The sequence below is a fragment of the Poromitra crassiceps genome (genome assembly GCF_964638095.1).
Source record: "Poromitra crassiceps genome assembly, chromosome: 27".
NCBI lineage: Eukaryota > Metazoa > Chordata > Actinopteri > Beryciformes > Melamphaidae > Poromitra > Poromitra crassiceps.
The window spans coordinates 5,532,453-5,555,067 of record NC_139650.1 but is presented as its reverse complement, the minus strand read 5'-3'; the positions used below and the strand labels follow the sequence as shown (position 1 = coordinate 5,555,067).

General features: G+C 43.1%; 1 protein-coding gene across 1 annotated transcript in view; it reads left to right on the top strand.

The window, feature by feature from the left end:
* The first annotated feature begins 4,092 nt into the window (after positions 1 to 4,092).
* Positions 4,093 to 22,615, top strand: part of camk1b (calcium/calmodulin-dependent protein kinase Ib) — a 75,142-nt gene continuing 56,619 nt past the window's right edge. Inside the window, exons 1-2 of the mRNA XM_083661895.1 lie at positions 4,093 to 4,233; positions 17,601 to 17,717. Coding sequence (XP_083518021.1) covers positions 17,629 to 17,717 — 89 coding nt within the window. The 5' untranslated portion in view covers positions 4,093 to 4,233; positions 17,601 to 17,628. The remainder of the gene's footprint in view (positions 4,234 to 17,600; positions 17,718 to 22,615) is intronic.

The following is a 22,615-nucleotide window of genomic DNA, read 5'->3' as shown; positions in this document are numbered from 1 at the left end:
TTTCAAACGACCTAACTTTGACTTTTTCAGTAGGAGTATGTACAGTGGAGAAAGGGAAACATATGAACATAATGGTCCGCAATACCGTTTTATTGTGCTAGTGGTTCAAGTTAAACTAACGTTATCCCTCGTGTTTTCTGGGTATACCTTCAAGAACCCCACTTTAGAAGTACTGCAGTAAATCACAATTACCTTATGCATTCAAATGTGTGACACTGAGCACCGTCTCAAGCGTGGATCAGCTCGGCTGATCTGCTAGGCTAGCTTAACATTAGCTGGCTGCCTTTCTAGCGTCAAGCTTGGTGACAGAGGGTGAACCTGAACTGCTGTATCCATCCAATCCCATGCATACGTGTGTCGTCTCACCTGTTTTCGGTCTGTCTTGTGTTTCACTAAGTTCACCTCTCCATAGCTACCTTTCCCAACGACTCTGATGAAAAGATAATTATCCATCACTCTTCACAAAGTCTTCATAAAGCGATCTGGAACGTTACACGAGATTCTCAGCACGATTACCAGTGTCGTTTCTATTCATACTGTAGCTGTAGAAATAACCCAGGCATGAAACCTGATTGAAAAACTTTAACAGCTAACGCTAAAGTCCCAGCAAGAAGATTTTGAAAACACAGGAAATCATCAGTAGCTAGTTTTCCGTCACTAGGCAACTGATACTTCACTGTCGACGTTGCACCAAAAGTACAACTCCGTTTATGTCATAGCGCCATCTATCGTCCAAAGTCGGGAACGACAAAACTTCAGTACTGTACTATATAGCCTATTGTAAACTATGATTATGATAGCCCAACAATCCTATCACATAATACACAATTTTAGAAGGGTATATACTATACTATACTATGCAATTATGCAGCTATAACCTCATAGAACCAGAAAATAAAGCAGGTGTACGATGTCTTCATGAAGTCAGTATTCAGCAGGCCTAAGATACACTACCCATTTAGGGGGAAAAAGAACAAAAAAAAAATATATATATATATTCCCAACCTTTTTTTGCGTGACCCACACTGATGACATCACTGATGCCGTCACTCAATGATGATATCAGAGTCTTTGTTAAAATTGGGGAAGTGGGTGGCGGTGTGGTGGCGGTGTGTGTCTGTCACGATTGTGATGTCATCAGTGATGTTAATCGAGCAATTGTGATGTGATCAGTGATATGATGCCAATTCTCATTCCCAGAATTCTGACTTAAACTCAGAACTCAAATACATTTTCACATGCGGCCCTAATCCTCTTCTGTAATCTGGGGTTACGACGCCAAGGTTGGGAACCACTGAGGGGTCCATCTGGCCCAAGGCCTTACGGCCATGGGGCTCGAACATGATCTTGGCCTTAATAGTTTATCTGTATTGATGTGCAAAAGTTGAATGCTTTGGCTAGATGTGACTGCATTGTTTTTAAGTTTGAGCTATGCCTACACTATTTTCCATAAATGAGATCCGGCTGATCAGGATCCTGTCTTCCACTAGATGGTACACTAGACCAGAAGTTGACAACGCCCGGAGACCAAACGATTTTTGAATTGTATACAGTAGATGGGATGGGAATCTAATAGAAATGGATCCACCAGATTCTCTACAAAATTAAGTTATCCATAACTTCTATGGATAATTAAATTTGTAGAGTAGAATGTAGAGTAGAGTAGACTATAATGCTACATCCTGTGCAGCAATCTCTTGAGTCAAATAAAATAGTTGAATAAAGTAGGTTCTATAGTAGCCAGCCTGCCTAGATAAATAAACAAAAGCTAATAGTGCATACCGTAATTGCATCCAGTTAGTTGATGATGATGATAAATTATTTATCCCTGATGGAATTATTATGGGGTGCACTTGTTATCGTAATACAGATTCATGAACATTAGGCCTCTTCTTGATGGTAAAGTAGATTTCTCACCACCATTTTGCAGTTTGCAGTTGTAAACCTACAAAATAATAGCCTATTATTATCACTGTCCAAAACACGGGACCCACAGATGGAGAGAGTTGACCAATAGTGAAGCAGAACTGTTTACCTGTGCGCCACTGCTAGCTCGGTGATTGGTCGGTTGGCTGGGCTGCGGTCCCCGCCCTCTGCCTCCTGTACTGATGTGACGTCACGCGGAGTTTAGCCTCGCGCTGCGGGTGAGGTTTAGCCTGACTCCACCAGACGGGGGCGGCATTGTTCCACAAATTCACAATCCACCTCAGTCTGGCCCTGGCCTCAGAGATGCATTCAAACCGGCCGCCACACAGGCGCACCAATCAGCGTGAGCTAGGGGCGGGCTGTGGCGAGACCGGGTGTGACGCCACCGAGAGGCGCCTCTGCGTTTGTAGTTCTTTCACTATTCAACATGGCGGCGGCTACCGAGGCTAGCTCCAGTGTGCTAGTCAAACATTCTATTCAAAACAATAAGCTAACATAAACGTTAAACACTTGATCTTACAGTGAGTACGAAACCGTAACTGTATTGCTGTAATGTTATCAACTATGAACGTTAGTAAACAAGACATTGTTGTAGAATTTGGGGAGATAGCCTTCAGACCGCTACGCTGGGATAACTTATTAGCTGTAAGGCTGTAATGGCTAACGGCTAGCCATTCACGCAAGTCACACAAACACAAAGCCCTTCTCACTCTCACCACAGCCCAGTAAACATGCAATCTGTTAAACCATAATTTTTGTTCCAAATCGAAATAAATCATAACGTTAATCAAAATGCCACTGAATTATTAGCTAATCAACACAGAACTGCAAAGATCAGTGTGATGTATTGTCCCTTTACTGCTAGCTGAAGTGTATTCTGCTATGATTGGAATGTTGGCTGCTGTTTAATAAACCACGTTAACTCACGTTGGTGTCCGAGTGACATATTATGTTATACAGGCGAGATTAAAGATCTCAGGATACAATACAACAATCAGTTTATCTGATATTTTCCCCCGCTTGCATAAATTATACTGTGAAGTGTGAATATAGCTCTAGCATAGTAGTCCTATATGTCTGATATTTTGGAGCTGTTATTCGAGAAATTGGTTTATCGATAGAACATACCGGTAGCTTAAGATTTTGCACTTGTACTTTAGATAGGGGGTAAACAAACGTCATGGGAGCCAATACTAGGAATACGGTATATCAACAAGGAACCATTCTTAAAGTTAGAGATTATATCCAAATACATGCTGCATGGTATAACCAGGGTGTTTTTCCTCTTCTCTGTTGACGTCCTCTGGGCTCCAGGCAGCTCCCTTTCGCAGATTCATCTGACAACATCTTTATGCATTTACATCGTCTTATCATTTGACCCAATCGTGCCTCAAGACCAGCAGATTATGTAACAACAACACCACACACGGCCGTCATTTCTCCGTTTAGTTTATTATTACAAAAGTAAGCAAATAACATTCTCCAGTCATGCGTAAATATCTACCATTCCACTGACACATATGCTAAAATTCACCAGTTAAATAGTAGCGTTAAATCATTATATTGTATCAAAGCATTTGGTTGTTGCCATGATCATAAAGGCTAGAGAGCGTTGCGTCTCCATGACGTTAGCCGTCCAGGGTGCGTGCCACTCGGTGTCATATCGTGTCATCAGTTCCCTGAAGAAACGAACAACGATATGTGTTATGAATGAATCGCTGTTAACGTTAACATTAATCATCAATCATCAGACGTAGCACCCCAACCTCCAAATGTTGCTATCGTTAGCGTAACATCAGTTAATCCAATCAGTTACATTTAACGTGCAAAATGGCCTACCTGCACTTCATCCTCAGTCAGACATCTGCAGTAATTCTTCTTTCTTTTGGCAAATTGAATAGTCAATGGTTGCACCCAATATTCACCTTACAAAAACAGCAAAAAATCTGCGACCTCCATGCTAACTATTAGCAATTGTAGTCCTAGCTGATCAGGCGCTGCTACGTCATGAAGGGAAGTCGATCTGATTGGTTGGCGCTGGCAAGCCCAGACGGTGACAGACAGACGGTCCATCCAATCACCTGCCTAGTAGCTTGAAAAAAGTGACCGCCCTCTTCAGCAATGTAGCTTGGCCGAATCCAGATGGATGTTGTTTGTGAAACAGATATTTGAAGCAAACTCATCGATCTGGCAGCGTCAGGTTAGGTGAGGTTGCCAAGTAGAGATTGTCTGTGAGCGCTCCGGACAGGACACACACACACTCACACACACACAAAGCAGCCGACCTTTGAGACCGTCAACTTGCAGGTAAGAAACGAGTGTTACATTGTCACGACTATACTTTAATAATTCTAATCTTTCTCACAGAAGGCAGGCAGCGTAGATGCTGGGAGCGATAATGCAAACAAACGTGCTCTCCGTGCCAGCTTTTTGACAGCTCTCTCTACTCTCGCTCTCTCTCTCTGCAAGCCAACATCTCAGTCTGTGCTGTTAACGTTAACGAACGAGCACATTATCAGAGTTTGGTGGAAGATTTTATAGCCTTTAACTGACGTTTTGCAATTGTTATCATTCATAGTGCCTGATTGCCATGTTGTTGCCTCGCCTGCCCGTGCAGCCTACAGCCGGTTATGCATTCACATCAAACAGAGCAGTCTGCTGCTACATTGCTTGTGTGTGTATATGTAATGTAACTCAAACCGCCTGCAGTTTGGAAGATCAGAGACTTGACAGTGACATTCATGGAATATGCAGGAGACGGGAGAGGTCTTCTTCTATATAAAAGTACCACTGAGTGTTTTCCGAACCACTGCGAGACAGTTTAAAAGTTAAATACCCGATTATTTCAGTTCTGGCAAAGCTAATAAGTCAGACACACAGTGCATAGCTTGTGAGAAAGCATGCATTCATTCCTCCTTGAACTCAAATGCTTGAGGTATTTTTGGCTATTGCTTTTACTTCCCCATCTCTTTCTCTCTCTCTCTCTCTCTCTCTCTCTCTCTCTCTCTCTCTCTCTGTCAGCCAGCCTCCTCTCTCCATCGTATATCAGCTTGCAAGGAGAAGCATGAGTTTATTATGAAGCTGACATTGAAAGGATGTTTGTAGTTCCTCTTGAGCACCATGTGTCCCAGTTGACCGTTCTGCTGGTGGAGTAGCCTACAGTACACACTGTGTGTGTGTGTGTGTGTGTGTGTGTGTGTGTGTGTGTGTGTGTGTGTGTGTGTGTGTGTGTGTGTGTGTGTGTGTGTGTGTGTGTGTGTGTGTGTGTGTGTGTGTGTGTGTGTGTGTGTGTGTGTGTGTGTGTGTGTGTGTGTGTACAGTTTGATAGTGAGGGTGACACAGACCGGCACCATGTCCAGTAGATGGCCGACCTTTAGATAGTGGGGTTGTTTTCTCACTCACACATGCTAGTTTCATGTTGATATTGGCAATTTGAGGATTTTGATAATGTGCGCAGTATTGTCATTATCATGCTCATAATCTGGGTATTATCATCATCATCATCATCATCATCATAAGAAAGTGTTTTAAATTACAGACAGGAATGCAAACGATAACAAATGCTAGATGAGTTAGAAACAAGGATAACTGAAGAATAGAACCGGAAAAAAAGATAGGGATATGACGATATATGGGATTTCACCATGTCGCAGTACAAAAATGTGACAATATGTATCGTTGGGCAGAAAAGTGAATCTCTGATATTGGCTACATTTTATTCTGTTGCCGTAATCACAAATGAGATGGCTTGCACAATTTCACAAGCCAATGCCATTGGTAGAAAGACAGAAATCAACATGATTTTGTTTAGTCCCACCCCAAGTCAAAAGAAATGGTATAATCCTGTTTGTAAGAAAATAAATGGTATAATCCTGTTTGTAAGAAAAGACAACAGATGGCACATATTTTTGCCATTTTAAGCTCCTCACTCACACAGTGAGATGGGGAGGAGGAGGGGGGGGGGGGTCTGCGGAGGAGTCTGAAGGGTCAAAAGATCTGAGATGTATAGCAGCCAGACCTAATATAGCCAAGCCCTGAGAGTATGATGGCAACGATTTTAAAATCTTTGGTCAAATGAATAGGCAACCACCAGTGTAGTGAAGCTTCAAGAGCGCTGACATCCTGTAACACGCTCTTAGTCTTTGTTGATGTGGCAGCAGAATTGTGCACAATGTGGAGCTGGAGGCTCCTGCATCTTATCAGTGACGGAGACAAATCAAGCATTGAAGCATGTAAAGCATATATTTATCGCTGCCAAAAGACAAAACTGAACCGTCTTTTATGTAAAAGAATTTGTCTTTAGCATTTAGTTTGTTAGGTAGAGAGAGACTAACAAAAACAGCTGAATTTTCCCAAAGAACGTCCAAATTTAACTGCATATAGACATCTAGTTTTTCAGCTGTGTGTGTGTGTGTGTGTGTGTGTGTGTGTGTGTGTGTGTGTGTGTGTGTGTGTGTGTGTGTGTGTGTGTGTGTGTGTGTGTGTGTGTGTGTGCGTGCGTGCGTGTGTGCGTGCGTGTCTGTGTTTGTGTGTGTGCGTGCACGTTTGCGCGTGCATGCATGCAGGTGAGTATCCAAGTGCTGTTGAGTCTTTTTTTAGCATATCTAAAAGTAGACTCCCAGTGAAACCACACATTGCGCTATACAGCCACGTTTGTATAACTGTACTTGTCTGTGTGTTTGTGTGTGTGTGCGTGTGCGTGTGCGCGCGTGTGTGTCTTCTGTCCATTGCACATCACAGGAATGGGAAACCAGTGAGTACAGTGATTCTCCATGTCTATTTTGAAGCAGACTGAATGCTGCATGTCACCTAGTCCTATATAGGGAATGTGCTATGGTCCAGTATTGTGCATCTCCCTCTCAAGCCTCCTCGAACCTGTTGCTTCCTGGGTATCGAGCAGCCCCGCCCCCATTGGCCATAAGTGATGTCATCGGACATGTGGAGAGGTTGTGCTTGTCTCTCCGAGCGCTCGTTCTATACCTGCATGTGTCTCTCTCTCCTCTACTCTCCTGCTTGTTTACAATCGGCTCCAATCTGCCCCTTTGCAAACCTTAAACCTTAACCGTTAAACCTTAACCTTAACCTTAACCTTAACCTTAACCTTACTCCGCTCTCTCTAGCATTTGCCTGTTGGAGAAGCAGAAACCCTCGCTCATCTTTGAGCATCCGGTCCTAATATGAAATGTATTCAAATGTTTGTGCCATTGAAATGAAATGCAAATGACAAGTTGAAGGTGATTTGGGGGTTGCATATTTTGCATATCTCTATCAAGATATTTTAATACACAGTCAATATGAATGGTATGTGTGACACGCAACAGTTCATAGATTGACAATGACACTCAGTATCACACGTGCACACATGGATTTCAACGAATCTCCATGTGAGCAAGGTGAGATGCTGGAAATAGGCAGCATGTGATGTGAAAAGTGTTTTCATTGTTTTCAATGGTTTCAATTTCCTCCTCTCAAAATCTTCTTGTGTTACACAAATCCTTTTTCAGCCTATTCACCTTATGCAGCCCCGCCCACTTGACCCATTGTGTCATGACTTCCTGTTCAAAACGCTGTTTTACCTGCTCAAACTAGTCTGACTCACCTGGTCAAACCTAGTTTGACTCACATATGAGAGTCAGACTAGGGTTTATGAGTCACAGGAAGTGTAAACACAATCAGAACTTCCGATTGTGTTTACACTTCCTGTTAGTCTCTCAAGCCAGACTGTCTCTTCTACATAGGGTGAATAGGTTAGGACTGCCTCTCTACACAGTAGGCAAGATTCTTTTTCCTAGGATCCGGTTGGGATGGCCACGCCCCAAACTCATTTGATTGGTCGCCGCAACTGCTTCTTCCTGAAAGCCTGCAGCAAGTAATAAAAAAGATGTGGTTAAGATTAGGGTTAGGGTTAACCACAACCATACCCAAACCCTAACCAAATTGTGGTAGTTGCTTAAAGAGAAAGTGCTTGTTAAAAATGTATGGGGTTTGCCTGGGAATCAAACCCCAGTGTTTAGATTGGAAGGCAAGCACCTTACCCATTAGGCCATGAGGCCAAGCACAACCAGACCTAATCAAATTAGTTTGGGTCGTGGTCATCCCAACCATATATCCTAAAAATAAAAATGTCGCAAACAGTACGACGATGTATAGGGCTCTTGGTGGTAAAAGTTGTTTTACCGCAGGCAGGTCCTCCCACAAAAAAAAGGCTATTCATTTTTGTACATTAGTGTATATTATTCTCTGGTCTTAATTTCTAGAACCATAATGCTATCACAATAAAAACCTGTTGTAGTGTGTAGAGGACATCCTGGGCTTTTCACTGATATCACATCTTTTGGGTTGTAACCATGACGACACGACACATGCCCTGTCTCTGATTCTTTTTAACACACATTTTATTGGCGTAAGAGACACAAGTGTTTGAATGAAGCAGATATAGTGTTTCTACAGCTTTGAGTTTGATTTTAGAAAAGGAGCGTATTAACTACAGATGAGTACGTTTTCAGTGGTATAGAATACATTTAACTTTCTGAATATGACAGTTGTGTCACTGTACACTGTGGTGCGCAACAGGTCTCGCTACTTTACCTTTTTACCTGATTTTAGGAGACACACCATTAACTAAACCCAGAGCCGTGTAGATAGAAGAGTCCCGACATCTCCATTCACTCCAATGGACCAGTTTTTTACTCTCAAGAGTTCCAGGAAGTAAGGTCCTGGATTAAGCAGCACTGTCGAGTTGCAGCAAAATAGACAGTTTGTGTTGTACTCTGAAAGGGTTTTTCCCCCTTGAATCAAATTGTACATTATTAGCTTTATTTTAGCATGCAAAAGTAGCGTGAGACCCATTCCTGGCTGTTCATTGGCTAATGAGTCTCGCATTTTGGTCCTCCGCTGACGCCACTCCCTCTCTAGAGGACACTAACTAAACCTAAACAGAAGAGACTTTTGCCCACAATTGTTGAGGGGAGGCTCAGACAAAGAGACAGCAGGACAGGTTACGGAGTAGAGGATTACTGCTGAGAGAGTTCAGAGGAGGCGACATCAGCTGAGGATGAGCAGAAGGAAATTATCACAAATAATGCCAGAAGCATCTAAACCTCCATGGTTCCATCTGATGTCCATTAAAATCACTGTAACATGCTGTAACATGAGACTTTGGAAAAACATCTACCAGGTTTCAGGAGGACTATTATAAGTCTATGGAAAGATCATCTTGGGGGAGGTGATGGATACTCCTGATGCCTGGAAATGGAGAAGTTGAAGACTTCAGTAGAGCAGTTAACTTATCAATCTCCAGATTGGCGTCGATACAACAGATTTCCTTTACAGACAAAAAGCCTTTGCACATATTTGACTAGACACTTCCTCTTACTGCTTCCCCCCAGAGCACATCACTTTGCATGCCACTCCGACATGCCTCATTTAGATCTGTGCTTGTTTTCAGTTCGGTTGCTTTCAATGGCATGCAAAAGTACAATGGAGGAAACAATAACGCATAATAACTCTAACCTCTAACTCTAAACTATAACCCATGACATCAAACTACATGAGAAACTATAAGCCTTGTCCACAGTGCTATTGATTAGGATTAACGTTCAGGTTCAACATAAATTAGTAGGGGTGTCACGATACACTCAGTTCACGATACGATACGATACACGATATTGGGTTCACGATAACGATACGATACGATATTTTAACAATATTTTTTTGTGATCGATTTGTAAGTTGAGGGGGCATCCTCCACGCTAATTTGAGTACTTTCACCATTTTCATCCTCCGTGTCTGTAACGTCCCTCGTCTGTTCAAACAAAGCAATGAAAAGGAGAGCGAGCATGCAATCAGATGCAGATCAGTGTCACCATGTTCAGCTTCTTTTGCTCGCGATATGAGATTTCATCTCAATGATACATATTGTCACGTTTTGATACCGCGATATATCGTGGGACGATACGTCTGGCTCGGGGGCGGGCTTTTTCAGAATCCACAAGGCAGACGGGCCAATCAGGGACCTGCCTCGTAGTTGAGATCGTAACCGGCCAATAAGGAACGCTGCTAGGCAAAATAGTAATGGCTGCCTCCGTGGCTCTCCGGCTCGAGCAGTAACGTCAACATTCGTTGACAGCCATAAGTGCAGTTTTTGCAGAAATAGATTCAATAACAGCAATTAAACAAGAACAGGAGTATGTAACATTGTAGTTTCTCAGTGGAAAAGATGTTTTCGCCGTTCTTCCGAGTGGATTTGGATTTGACTGGATCCCATGCTGATTGGATGAAGGACTGAATTCTTCCAGCCACTGAAACGACAGTGCACAGCTCCGAGTCCAGTAGGGCTGTGAATCTTCACTGGCCTCACGATTCGATTTGATTACGATTCAGAGGGCTACGATTCGATTCGATTATCGATGCATCTCGATGCATCTCGATGCATCTTAAATCGATGCATCACTTTTTTTCCCGAATACATGATTTTTTTTCTCACTTTCTTTTTTCTCACTGTGTGGCTACTTTTAAAATAAAAGTGCATTTAGAATTGCATTGTATTATGATCCATAATTAAAATAAACAACTGCATGTACTTCCATTATATTTTATTTGATTATATAAAAAATAAAAAAATAAAATAATAATCGATTTTTGACATTTGTGAATCGATGCAGAATCGTGCAGGTCCGCATCGCGATGCATCTTATAATCGATTATTTTTGACACCCCTAGAGTCCAGGCGGGTCCATGAAACGAAACGGAATGTGACTTCACGGATCCGGGTCGTTTTTAACCAGGCGAAACATGAATTGCCTTTGGCTAAATACATTACAAGCTCTTTTAGGTCATGCAGCTAAACATGTGGTCAGTCAATACACACCGATGTTGGACCCAAACATCGACATAGAATAAAGATCATGTATCTCAGTGGACCCAAACAATGATTTTAATTATTTTCTTGTCACTATGGCATTTAGATTCAGTTGGGCCCTGGTCTGTGCTCTGACTATAGATACAGAACAATATAATATAAAATATAAAATGGGTTTTCAAAGTCTGAGACTGTGGGCCTCCCCCCAGGCAACGCCTGGAAAAAGGAGCCCCCCCCTCACTCAATTCCTGGATGCATAATGGGATCGTGATTATGTTATTTGATCTGACCCATAGACACTTTGCTCTCACACACTCAACAATTGAGCCAAGATAGCCTGATATTGGTGTTTGAAGTACTTCAGACATCATAAAAAGGTCTATCTGAAGGCATTTATTTGTTCTGACTCTGGAAAAGCGGGGAAAAACTGTAAAATTCCCCCCCAACTACTGTATCTCTGTATCTCTCTAACCAAATCACACACATTTTAGGCTATTCTATCAGATCTCATTTTGATAACTAATGTAATATTTTTTCACTTCCATTCACTGAGCCTGCCCCGAAACTGCTCGGAACCCCCCCTGGTGGAGGCCCGCCTCCCACTTTGAAAAAGCTCTGATATAACTAATGTAATGCAGTCAGCGCCAGGTCAAAACCTCTAAGCCGTATCACGTGACGTTGTTGTTTTGCTGCTTCAGATGACATCAGATCCATATCTGGTAACCGCATACTGTATGTGGTCTGGAGCAGTTTTGGCGTGTGCTTATGGGAAACATCTTTCTTCACACTACAGCCAGCCATCAAACTGACTACAATCATTTCCACCTTAGCTGCCTGCCGCCATCTGTCATTAGACACTGGTGCAATTTAGCCTCTAAGGCTGGCTTTACACGGTGAAACTTGCACGCAACTAGTTGCAGGTTGCAAGTTGCATGCAACCCAATTTCCATGCAACTTCACAGTTACACAAAGCAATTAAAAAATAATCAAGTCTCGTGCAACTTGGCAGTTTCTTCCAGCAAAACTAGCTAGCTAGATTGGTCATTTTTCATCTATTGTATGGTTTTCTTCTTTTTTCACTTTTTCAAGTGAGAATTGTCATTCTGCATCTTTGTATCGTATTTCATATCGTTTTCTCGCTGGAAAATATCAATTCGGACTCGGAGGTGTTGTATCGGTTTTTCTTCTGGCACTGGCTGGCTGGTTGGCTAGCTAGCTACTTTGTTAGATAAAATATGGCTGTCCCGGGCCCCGAGAATAGGAAGAGAGCTATTAGTGCATTAATACTCATGGATATGTTGGAGGAGGAGGAGGAAAAAACACAACATGAAAAAAAAGTTAAACGTATGTGGGTGAAGGACTGGCTACTTAAAAGACATACCAGTGGATCGTTTCACACTCTTTTCAAGGAGCTTGATCCAATGAGCCTCCGGTGAGTGCATTGTTATTATTTTTCTCAAATTTATTGATTGATTCAAGGAAAATAAATAAATAAATAGCTCGTTGTTGCCACCTTGTGACAACAGTATGAAATTGTAGCTTCATATATAGATAACTGATTATCATTAAAACATATATAGCATAGCATTGAACAGTTATGTGATCACTATACTTCACAACATGTTAATATTCTTATTTTTAACCCATGTAGATCCTGGCTCCGCATGGATCAGAATACATTCAATGCTCTGGGATGCTCATCAAACATCTGAAGTTCGTTGCGGGTGTGACCATGTACGGCCGAGTTACAAACCGCTTTCTGTCTGGCCAGTAGGGGGCGATCTGCCTATCACTCCAAATTGTCATGTAGATGTGTTCCGGCTGGGATGGTCATCAAACATGTGAAGTTTGGTGCGCGTGTGAGCATGTAGGGGCGAGTTACAAACCACTTTCTGTGTTGCCAGTAGGGGGCGCTATGACTATAAATGGATATTGACATATACCAGATGTCTACAGGCATGGACACTTATGCATGACACGTTTGGAGCAGATTGGACAATCTACAATAAAGTTACTCCAACTTCCTGTGTGGCCAGTAGGGGGCGCTCTGCCTATAACTCCAAATGGTCATCTAGATGTCTTCAGGCTGGGATGCTCATCAAACATGTGAAGTTTGGTGCACGTGTGAGCATGTAGGGCCAAGTTACAAACCACTTTCTGTGTTGCCAGTAGGGGGCGCTATGACTATAAATGGATATTGACATATAGATGTCTACAGGCATGGACACTTATGCATGACACGTTTGGAGCAGATTGGACAATCTACAATAAAGTTACTCCAACTTCCTGTGTGGCCAGTAGGGGGCGCTCTGCCTATAACTCCAAATGGTCATCTAGATGTCTTCAGGCTGGGATGCTCATCAAACATGTGAAGTTTGGTGCACGTGTGAGCATGTAGGGCCAAGTTACAAACCACTTTCTGTGTTGCCAGTAGGGGGCGCTCTGCCTATAACTCTAAATGGTCATCTAGATGTCTTCAGGCTGGGATGCTCATCAAACATGTGAAGTTTGGTGCACGTGTGAGCATGTACGGCCAAGTTACAAACCACTTTCTGTGTTGCCAGTAGGGGGCGCTATGACTATAAATGGATATTGACATATAGATGTCTTCTGAGACTGCGCACTGATTCAGACAGCCAGAGCCTATGTGATCAGCTGACTGGTTCTCAGCATTTTGATTGGCTGTTGCATGAAACTAGTTCCACAAAGTTGAGCGCTTTGCAACTGTTGCGGCTGAGTTTCACAGAAGTTTCAAGTGAGTTGCAGAAGGATTTATACCATGCAATTCATTTGCAACTTGGTTTCACCTAAGTTGCATGCAACTAAAGTTGCGTGCAAGTTTCACCGTGTAAAGCCAGCCTAAGATAGCACAGCAACTCCTTTGGGTTTCCATGACGACACATACGATGCCGACGACTTCACACCTCGGTAAAGACAGTGAGACGGCCAATTTGTGTTTGTATTTACTGTATGTGTGCATTATGTGTGCATTATGCACATTAGAGTGTGTGTGTGTGTGTGTGTGTGTGTGTGTGTGTGTGTGTGTGTGTGTGTGTGTGTGTGTGTGTGTGTGTGTGTGTGTGTGTGTGTGTGTGTGTGCAACAATCACTGTCTCACAGCAAGAGGCTATGTTCTATCAACGTTTATTCTGAGACAATAGTGTTAAAGGTCCCGTTTCATGCTATTGTTAGCAGTTGTGTTACAGCATCCTAGATAGACGGACTGTGAAGTTGTGTTACACCATCCTAGATAGACGGACTGTGAAGTTGTGTTACACCATCCTAGATAGACGGACTGTGAAGTTGTGTTACACCATCCTAGATAGACGGACTGTGAAGTTGTGTTACACCATCCTAGATAGACGGGCTGTGAAGTTGTGTTACACCATCCTAGATAGACATGACTGTGAAGTTGTGTTACACCATCCTAGATAGACAGACTGTGAAGTTGTGTTACACCATCCTAGATAGACGGACTGTGAAGTTGTGTTACACCATCCTAGATAGACGGACTGTGAAATTGTGTTACACCATCCTAGATAGACAGACTGTGAAGTTGTGTTACACCATCCTAGATAGACGGGCTGTGAAGTTGTGTTACACCATCCTAGATAGACGGACTGTGAAGTTGTGTTACACCATCCTAGATAGACGGACTGTGAAGTTGTGTTACACCATCCTAGATAGACGGACTGTGAAGTTGTGTTACACCATCCTAGATAGACGGGCTGTGAAGTTGTGTTACACCATCCTAGATAGACAGACTGTGAAGTTGTGTTACACCATCCTAGATAGACGGACTGTGAAGTTGTGTTACACCATCCTAGATAGACGGGCTGTGAAGTTGTGTTACACCATCCTAGATAGACGGGCTGTGAAGTTGTGTTACACCATCCTAGATAGACGGACTGTGAAGTTGTGTTACACCATCCTAGATAGACATGACTGTGAAGTTGTGTTACACCATCCTAGATAGACGGACTGTGAAGTTGTGTTACACCATCCTAGATAGACAGACTGCAGTTGTGTTACACCATCCTAGATAGACAGACTGTGCAGTTGTGTTACACCATCCTAGATAGACAGACTGTGAAGTTGTGTTACACCATCCTAGATAGACGGGCTGTGAAGTTGTGTTACACCATCCTAGATAGACATGACTGTGAAGTTGTGTTACACCATCCTAGATAGACATGACTGTGAAGTTGTGTTACACCATCCTAGATAGACATGACTGTGAAGTTGTGTTACACCATCCTAGATAGACATGACTGTGAAGTTGTGTTACACCATCCTAGATAGACGGACTGTGAAGTTGTGTTACACCATCCTAGATAGACAGACTGTGAAGTTGTGTTACACCATCCTAGATAGACGGGCTGTGAAGTTGTGTTACACCATCCTAGATAGACGGACTGTGAAGTTGTGTTACACCATCCTAGATAGACGGACTGTGAAGTTGTGTTACACCATCCTAGATAGACGGACTGTGAAGTTGTGTTACACCATCCTAGATAGACAGACTGTGAAGTTGTGTTACACCATCCTAGATAGACATGACTGTGAAGTTGTGTTACACCATCCTAGATAGACGGACTGGGAAGTTGTGTTACACCATCCTAGATAGACAGACTGTGAAGTTGTGTTACACCATCCTAGATAGACATGACTGTGAAGTTGTGTTACACCATCCTAGATAGACGGGCTGTGAAGTTGGCAGACAGGCAGCAGGAACAGAGGAGGAGGAGGGAGGCGTGCTGATATGAACAGGGCTATTTTAGTCTGCCAGGTCTTCAGTCGGCCACTTTCTGGGTTTAGAGACGTTGGTAGCTGTGAGCAGTGTCCTCTGTACTCACTCTCTGCCAGGCCAGAGTATGCAGAGGACAAAAAACTATGTTAACTCATGTCAAGGAATGACAACTATAGCAAAGTGTGGGGGGGGGGGGAGGGAACAACTGTAGAATTCACATTGATCATGTCTTAAGGTCAGCAATTAAATCTTAGAGGCCATTTACACCTGGCACGAATGCGTTTTCTGTGATCAGATTGCAACCGGATAGCGCTTGACCACTTGAAAGTACAGGTGTAAACACCCCCAAGACACATTGAGGACGGATTACAGTATATACAGTTCAAAGAAATCCATTATTGTATTAAAAAGAAAAGACGATTTTTTCCCCCAAGTTCAATAACTGCATGATGTTGACAAAGTAATTTTGCCAAAAAAATGAGTCATCGCATTAAATAATCGTGATCTCAATATCAGTCAAAAATAATTGTGATTATGATTTTAGCCATAATCGAGCATCCATACAGTCATGCAAACGTTAGTTTTCCACAAGCTGACTGAAGATCTGCTCTGTGTGTCGAAACGATTATTAAAGTGGCGCATGGTCGAGCACAGAACGTAAACAGTGAGCCGTCGGTGTTTGTGCTTCTTCACAGCTGAGCTGTGTTCAAAGGGACGTTCAGCTGAGAGAGCAGAGCAGGACCTGCTGCATTCTTCACACATCAAGTCTTGCAGCACGTTAATGGTTTTCACACGTCTACCGTGGCCCAACAGCTCTGCTGGTTACAAATGTCAACTGTGACTGGGAGTGGAAAACAAAGAGAGCGTTTTGATCAACAACAAGTCATAATTGATGATTATATGATATTATTTTATATGGACCCTGAGTCTAAAATAAAGTCTTGAGATACATTTTTCCTGCCTTTTCATTTAATGAACATCTTTGCGTCTTGAGTTTAGTTCCCGAGACATTCATTAAAGAATGGCTTTACCGATGATCCACCCACTTTGTGTCATTGATAATCTGGGTAATATAAGCACATGTGCAGTGTTTACCATCTCTCTCTGTTTTGCTCACGGAGATCTCCCATTTCCTGCTCTGGCATTTTACGTCACAACGGAGCTGCGGAAGTTCTGCTGGAGAGGCAGAATCTGCTCCGAGGGGGCTGTTATTGTTTATTTTTTTATTTTTTTTAAGTATGTGAGAGCCTTAACGAGCCTTAATGACTTGCAGCTGGTGGGGGCGGAGTTTCTGCAGGAGGATTTTTCTCCATGAGGTAAACTAAGAGAGAAGGTAAACACTGCCCATGTGTTTATATTACCAAGATTATATATGATACAAAGTGGGTTGATTATCGGTAAAGCCATCCTTTAAAGTACAATTCTGCTTATTTTCTTAGTTTTTGCCATGATGACCGTTGATTGTGTTCAAAATGTGTCATTTACTTCACTATAGAGTTTTACAGTACATACCTCCAGTTTGCTGGCAGTGTTGATCTTCAACACGCACGCGCGCGCGCGCACACACACACACACACACACACACACACACACACACACACACACACACACACACACACACACACACACACACACACACACACACACACACACACACACACATTGGTGTGGGCCAATGCAAACTCTGACAGTCAAACCCATGAAGCAATTAAAACACATTCTTTCAACACCGTGACACTGACGGTAAACAGTAAGCAATCACTTTCTGAACTTGCATACGAACTGCCAACTGAAAAAAGGACAACCTCTTATATTTAAAAGTGTGTCAACGCGAGCGGTAAAGAGAGCAGGTAATCGTCGGCAGTTCAAGGTTATAAAAATCGAAATGATCATTAATACAAACAATCGAACAATACTTATAAGAGAGCAATACGGCTGCCTGGTTGATTTTAAATTACAGCACTCCTCATAACAGTGCTATGCTTCTTGCAGGGGAGGGGAGGGGAGGGGTTTAAAGCATTGGTGTTAATGAACATTGTTTTCCTTCCCACTTTTTCCTCACCAGTATTGTTGCAGACCGGCACAACAAGAAGATGCCACTGGGTGACGACGAGACTCATCCCTGGAAGAAGAAGACCTCCGATGTGAAGGAGAACTATGACTTCAAAGAGACCCTGGGAACGTAAGTTTGTCAGCGACCCCTGAGCCTCAGCCGTCTGTGTGATGGGGGTTTTCACGATCTTGTTGCCAAAATGTTGCCATGGTTTAGATCAAATGCGTGCGATTTTCCGCTTTCATTGAGGCATTTAATTAATGCACATTGCTTAAGCGTTCACGCGGATGGACAATAGATAGAACATTTCCAGGTGTTTTGTTTCTGACGCCAAAGCATTTTTGTGGCTGGAATTTATTTTCATTGCAGATGTAAAATCATTAAAGTAATAGTTCTTGAGTCAGAGGCTCGAATATATTTAATATGATTTAAGGTCTCACGAAAAGAAGAGGTGTAAAGCCCAGTTCACACCAATGATTCGTAATGGCGCACAGAGAGACATCATCTTCTTAGTTAAAATTGGCTAGGTGGTGTCTGTGGCACAGTGTGTGTCACGATTGTGATGTCATCAGTGATATACTAGATAAATTGGTACTGATACAGGGGCAGTGGATTTTGTGAAGTCGGTGATTGGGAGAGTCTGAGACCAGAGATGTAGGGAAACAGTGGATGGATGAATCCAGAAGGAGGCGATGCCAACTGCCATAAAACACCACAGAAGAAGAAGAAGAATACAGGGGCAGTGTACAGTACACTAAGCTGTGCAGGGATGACATGTGTGATGAGACAGTTGCATACATTGCTGACATGGCAGGACATCGTGATAGGTTAGGATTCCTGCGGTTGGACATGATGGTCAAATTCTTCACATCAATTACCATGCAATTGTTTGAGCAGGTAATCCTCGACTACGTTCACATGCACACAATCCCTGAATCCCTTGGCGATTTTTGCCTCATCTCACTCAAGTCAAAAATTTTCAACTTTGGCGAATAATTTGCGTGAGCAAACTCGTGCCAGTGCAGGTTTTTTTTCTGCCTTGGTGTGAACGCATGGTCAGAGTAGAGAGCCAGACAGACAATGGGCATGGAGAAGTGCAGGGTGATGATCATCATCAAACCCATCAAATTATATTCTCTTAACACATCCACCACATTTACAACTTTGAAAAGAAAAGGCACATTCTGATCATTTGTGCATTCCAGCAAACTCTTATATGACACCAAGCACTTTTTTAAATTTTCAAACTTTTAAAAGAGCTTTCTTTCAATGAACTCGTGAATGAAGAAGCTTCAACCAGGAACAAATGAAGAATGTGTTCAGAGGAATGCCTGTCCTGGAGCCAGCAGCCCGAAGCTGTCTAACAGCTCTGCTGTGCCAGGCCCAACATGACCATGTGGCCTTCTTAAATATTCCTCGCTGTCAGGGCTTTGTGGCTGTTTACTGTGTGGATGTGAGGTGCCCTCTGACACAGGAAACAGCTGTCAGGGCTTTGTGACTGTTTACTGTGTGGATGTGACGTGCCCTCTGACACAAGTGACCATCACTGATGACATCATCGAGTGCTCGAGTGACATCACTGATGATGTCATAGACATTGTGACATCTTCAGTGACATTATTATTGGCCAAAATCATCACAAATCTCACAAAGTGGGACCAAAATTGCAGACAGAATGACAAGAGAGCTCACTTACTCAATTTTATATTATGATGATGATGATGATTATATCAGCTGCAATTTTTGTTTGTTAATTGACAACATCGTTTCACAATTATTTCTGGGACAATATATCGACCAACAAACAGTAGTTATCATGACAGACAGGCCCTAATACATGGTGGCATGCCTTCTGTTCTGTCTGTCATTTGTGTACCCGTCACACCTGCTTCTCTCAGTCCTGGCCTATACGACACGCTCTGTTTTGCTCCTTCAAATGAGCAGAAATAGCGTCGTACACTTGCAGGATGAGGTGAGACTGTACACAAAATCAGTAAAGTAAAGAGTAAAGCTCAGTGAATTCTGCCTACTCGTTGTACAACATGCGTGCACACTGTGTTGACAGCACATCTTGACACGGTTACATGTTCATTAGCGATCCCTTGGGGGATGGGAAAGCATCCAAATGTCATTTGGCACTCAAACCCGCATAGCGTGTTCCATGCAGCCCCAAAACTGGATCATTTGTAGCCTCCTGTGTTGCTTCCTGGCTTGATTTGCTCCTCCTCTGTTACTTCCTGGCTTGATTTGCTCCTCCTGCGTTGCTTCCTGGCTTGATCTGGTCCTCATGCTCAGATGTCCCTCCTGTCCGTTCGTTCCCACAGTGAAAGCGCGCAGCCAACTTCTCCACACATCAGCGAGAGCAAAGGTTGTCGCTTGGATGCTTTGAGCCACAATTAAGAAGCGGAACATGACTTTGATAGTTTAGTTTAATAATTAACACGTTGCACTCTTCATAGTGTCTAAACAGTCTGGCACAGTAGAGATGTGTAACTCTTAAGTCCACACGGACTGTGTTGTTGGCAGGGCCTTCACTTGGCTTTATGATCATTAGTCCATTAATATTTGGAGTGTGGCAAATACAGGATGTTTATCCAAGGCGTCCTCCCTCCTCCCACTTCGAGCAGCTTTTAACACCCACATCCTTGTTAGTACAGGATTAAGCTGTGTGAACATGAACAGTTTACATTACCAACATTGTTTTTGTCTGGCTCATTTATAAAAGCTTATGAAGCCAAACCTCTTCACCTAATAATTGTGCAAACACAAAAGTGGAAAATTGTGTACACTACCTAAGATATTTAGATTTTCAAACCTTGCACAACATTTATAAACCTTTGATATAGGGCTGGGCAATATATTGGTATTATATCGATATTGTGATATGAGACTAGATATCGGCTTGTGATATGGCATGATGACATAATGCTTAGCCTTTATTTGGACAATCAGTAGTTAATGTATTCATATAGACGCCATATTCAGATAACCTGTAGTTTATATTTGCAGCTCCTTTTCGATCTCACAGGGTGCCCTGTGACTGTGTGTGCCAGAATAACAGATAGGTTGTCTGTAGAGTATAGCTTCAAATGTGCCTCAAGACAGGTGTCATCTGATGTGTGTCCTATAAGTATCTTTGACTTTCTGTTCGTTGTATGTAGAGATGAAACGATATGAACATTTCATATCACGATTATAGTGACCAAAATGATCACGGTTATCAGTATTATCACGGTATTGTTCAAATGTGCTGACATTTTTCAAAAAGTACTAATACACTCACAGAAATCATTTCGCCAAGTTTTATATTGAAAACTCAAGGCCCAAAAAGGATTGATACACTCACTGAAATCAAGTTAAAACCGTCTATAGTGGAGCAAAGCTTTTCAAAGTGGGAGGCAGGCCTCCCCAGGGGGGCTCCAAGCAGTTTCAGAGGAGCCTCGGTGATTGGAAGTGAAAGAAAATACATTAGTTACATTAGTTTATTACATTATCAAAAGGCGATCACATAGAATAGCCTAGATGTGTGTGATTTGGTTAAAGAGATCGTTCAGAGATTTGGGAAATTTTCCCTTTTTTCCCAACTTTCCCAGAGTCAGAAACAAATCCATGCCTTCAGACAGAACTTGTGTATTTGGTGTAGTCTGGACAAAGTATGTCATGACTATCGAGCCCTGCTGCTCTGAAAAACCAAACTTTCAGGTGACTCCATTGAAATTCCAGGTGACCCCACTTGGGGTCGTGACCCCCAAGGTTGGGAACCACTGCTATATAAGTGCTGGTATGAGTGTTCCCCTCAGGCATGAATTAGAATGCTCTGTTGGTCCAATAGCAACCAGTATTCCCCCCACCCTCTGTCAGTCAACTTCTCAGCCACTCTGTGTGTGTGTGTGTGTGTGTGTGTGTGTGTGTGTGTGTGTGTGTGTGTGTGTGTGTGTGTGTGTGTGTGTGTGTGTGTGTGTGTGTGTGTGTGTGTGTGTGCGGGTGCGTGTGCGCACGTGCGTGTGTTTATGTATGTGTTCACCGCCAGCTGTATGTGTAGATTTGTATTTGACTATAACCACTATAGCTTATTGACGATAAGCCTAGAGAGGCTCAGTGATCAGCAGCAGGCGTAATGCGTGTCTGTGTCCTGATCCCTTTGTGACGACAGCGTCACAGAGTCACAGGACACACTGGCATCCCAGTCGCACCGCAAACAGTGTGGAAACAGGAAGCCACTACGGAGCAGCTGGGAGGAATGGGGGAGCCAAAATGGAGCTGGATTTCTGATGGGATGTGGTTTGGGGTTGGGTTGGACAGACACAGAGAGAGAGACAGACACAGACAGAGAGACAGACACAGACAAGAGAGACAGACACAGACAGAGAGACAGACAGAGAGACAGACACAGACAGAGAGACAGAGAGACAGACACAGACAGAGAGACAGACACAGAGAGAGAGACAGACACAGACAGAGAGACAGACACAGACAGAGAGACACACACAGAGAGAGAGACAGACACAGACAGAGAGACAGACACAGACAGAGAGACAGACACAGAGAGAGAGACAGACACAGAGAGAGAGACAGACACAGACAGAGAGACAGACACAGACAGAGAGACAGACACAGACAGAGAGACAGACACAGACAGAGAGACAGACACAGACAGAGAGACAGACACAGAGAGAGAGACAGACACAGACAGAGAGACTGACAGACACAGAGAGAGACAGACAGACACAGAGAGACAGACACAGCAGAGAGACAGACACAGAGAGAGAGACAGACACAGACAGAGAGACAGAGACAGACAGAGACAGACACAGACAGAGAGACAGACACAGACAGAGAGACAGACACAGACAGAGAGACAGACACAGAGAGAGAGACAGACACAGACAGAGAGACAGACACAGACAGAGAGACAGACACAGCAGAGAGACAGACACAGAGAGAGAGACAGACACAGACAGAGAGACAGACACAGAGAGAGAGACAGACACAGAGAGAGACAGACACAGAGAGAGAGACAGACACAG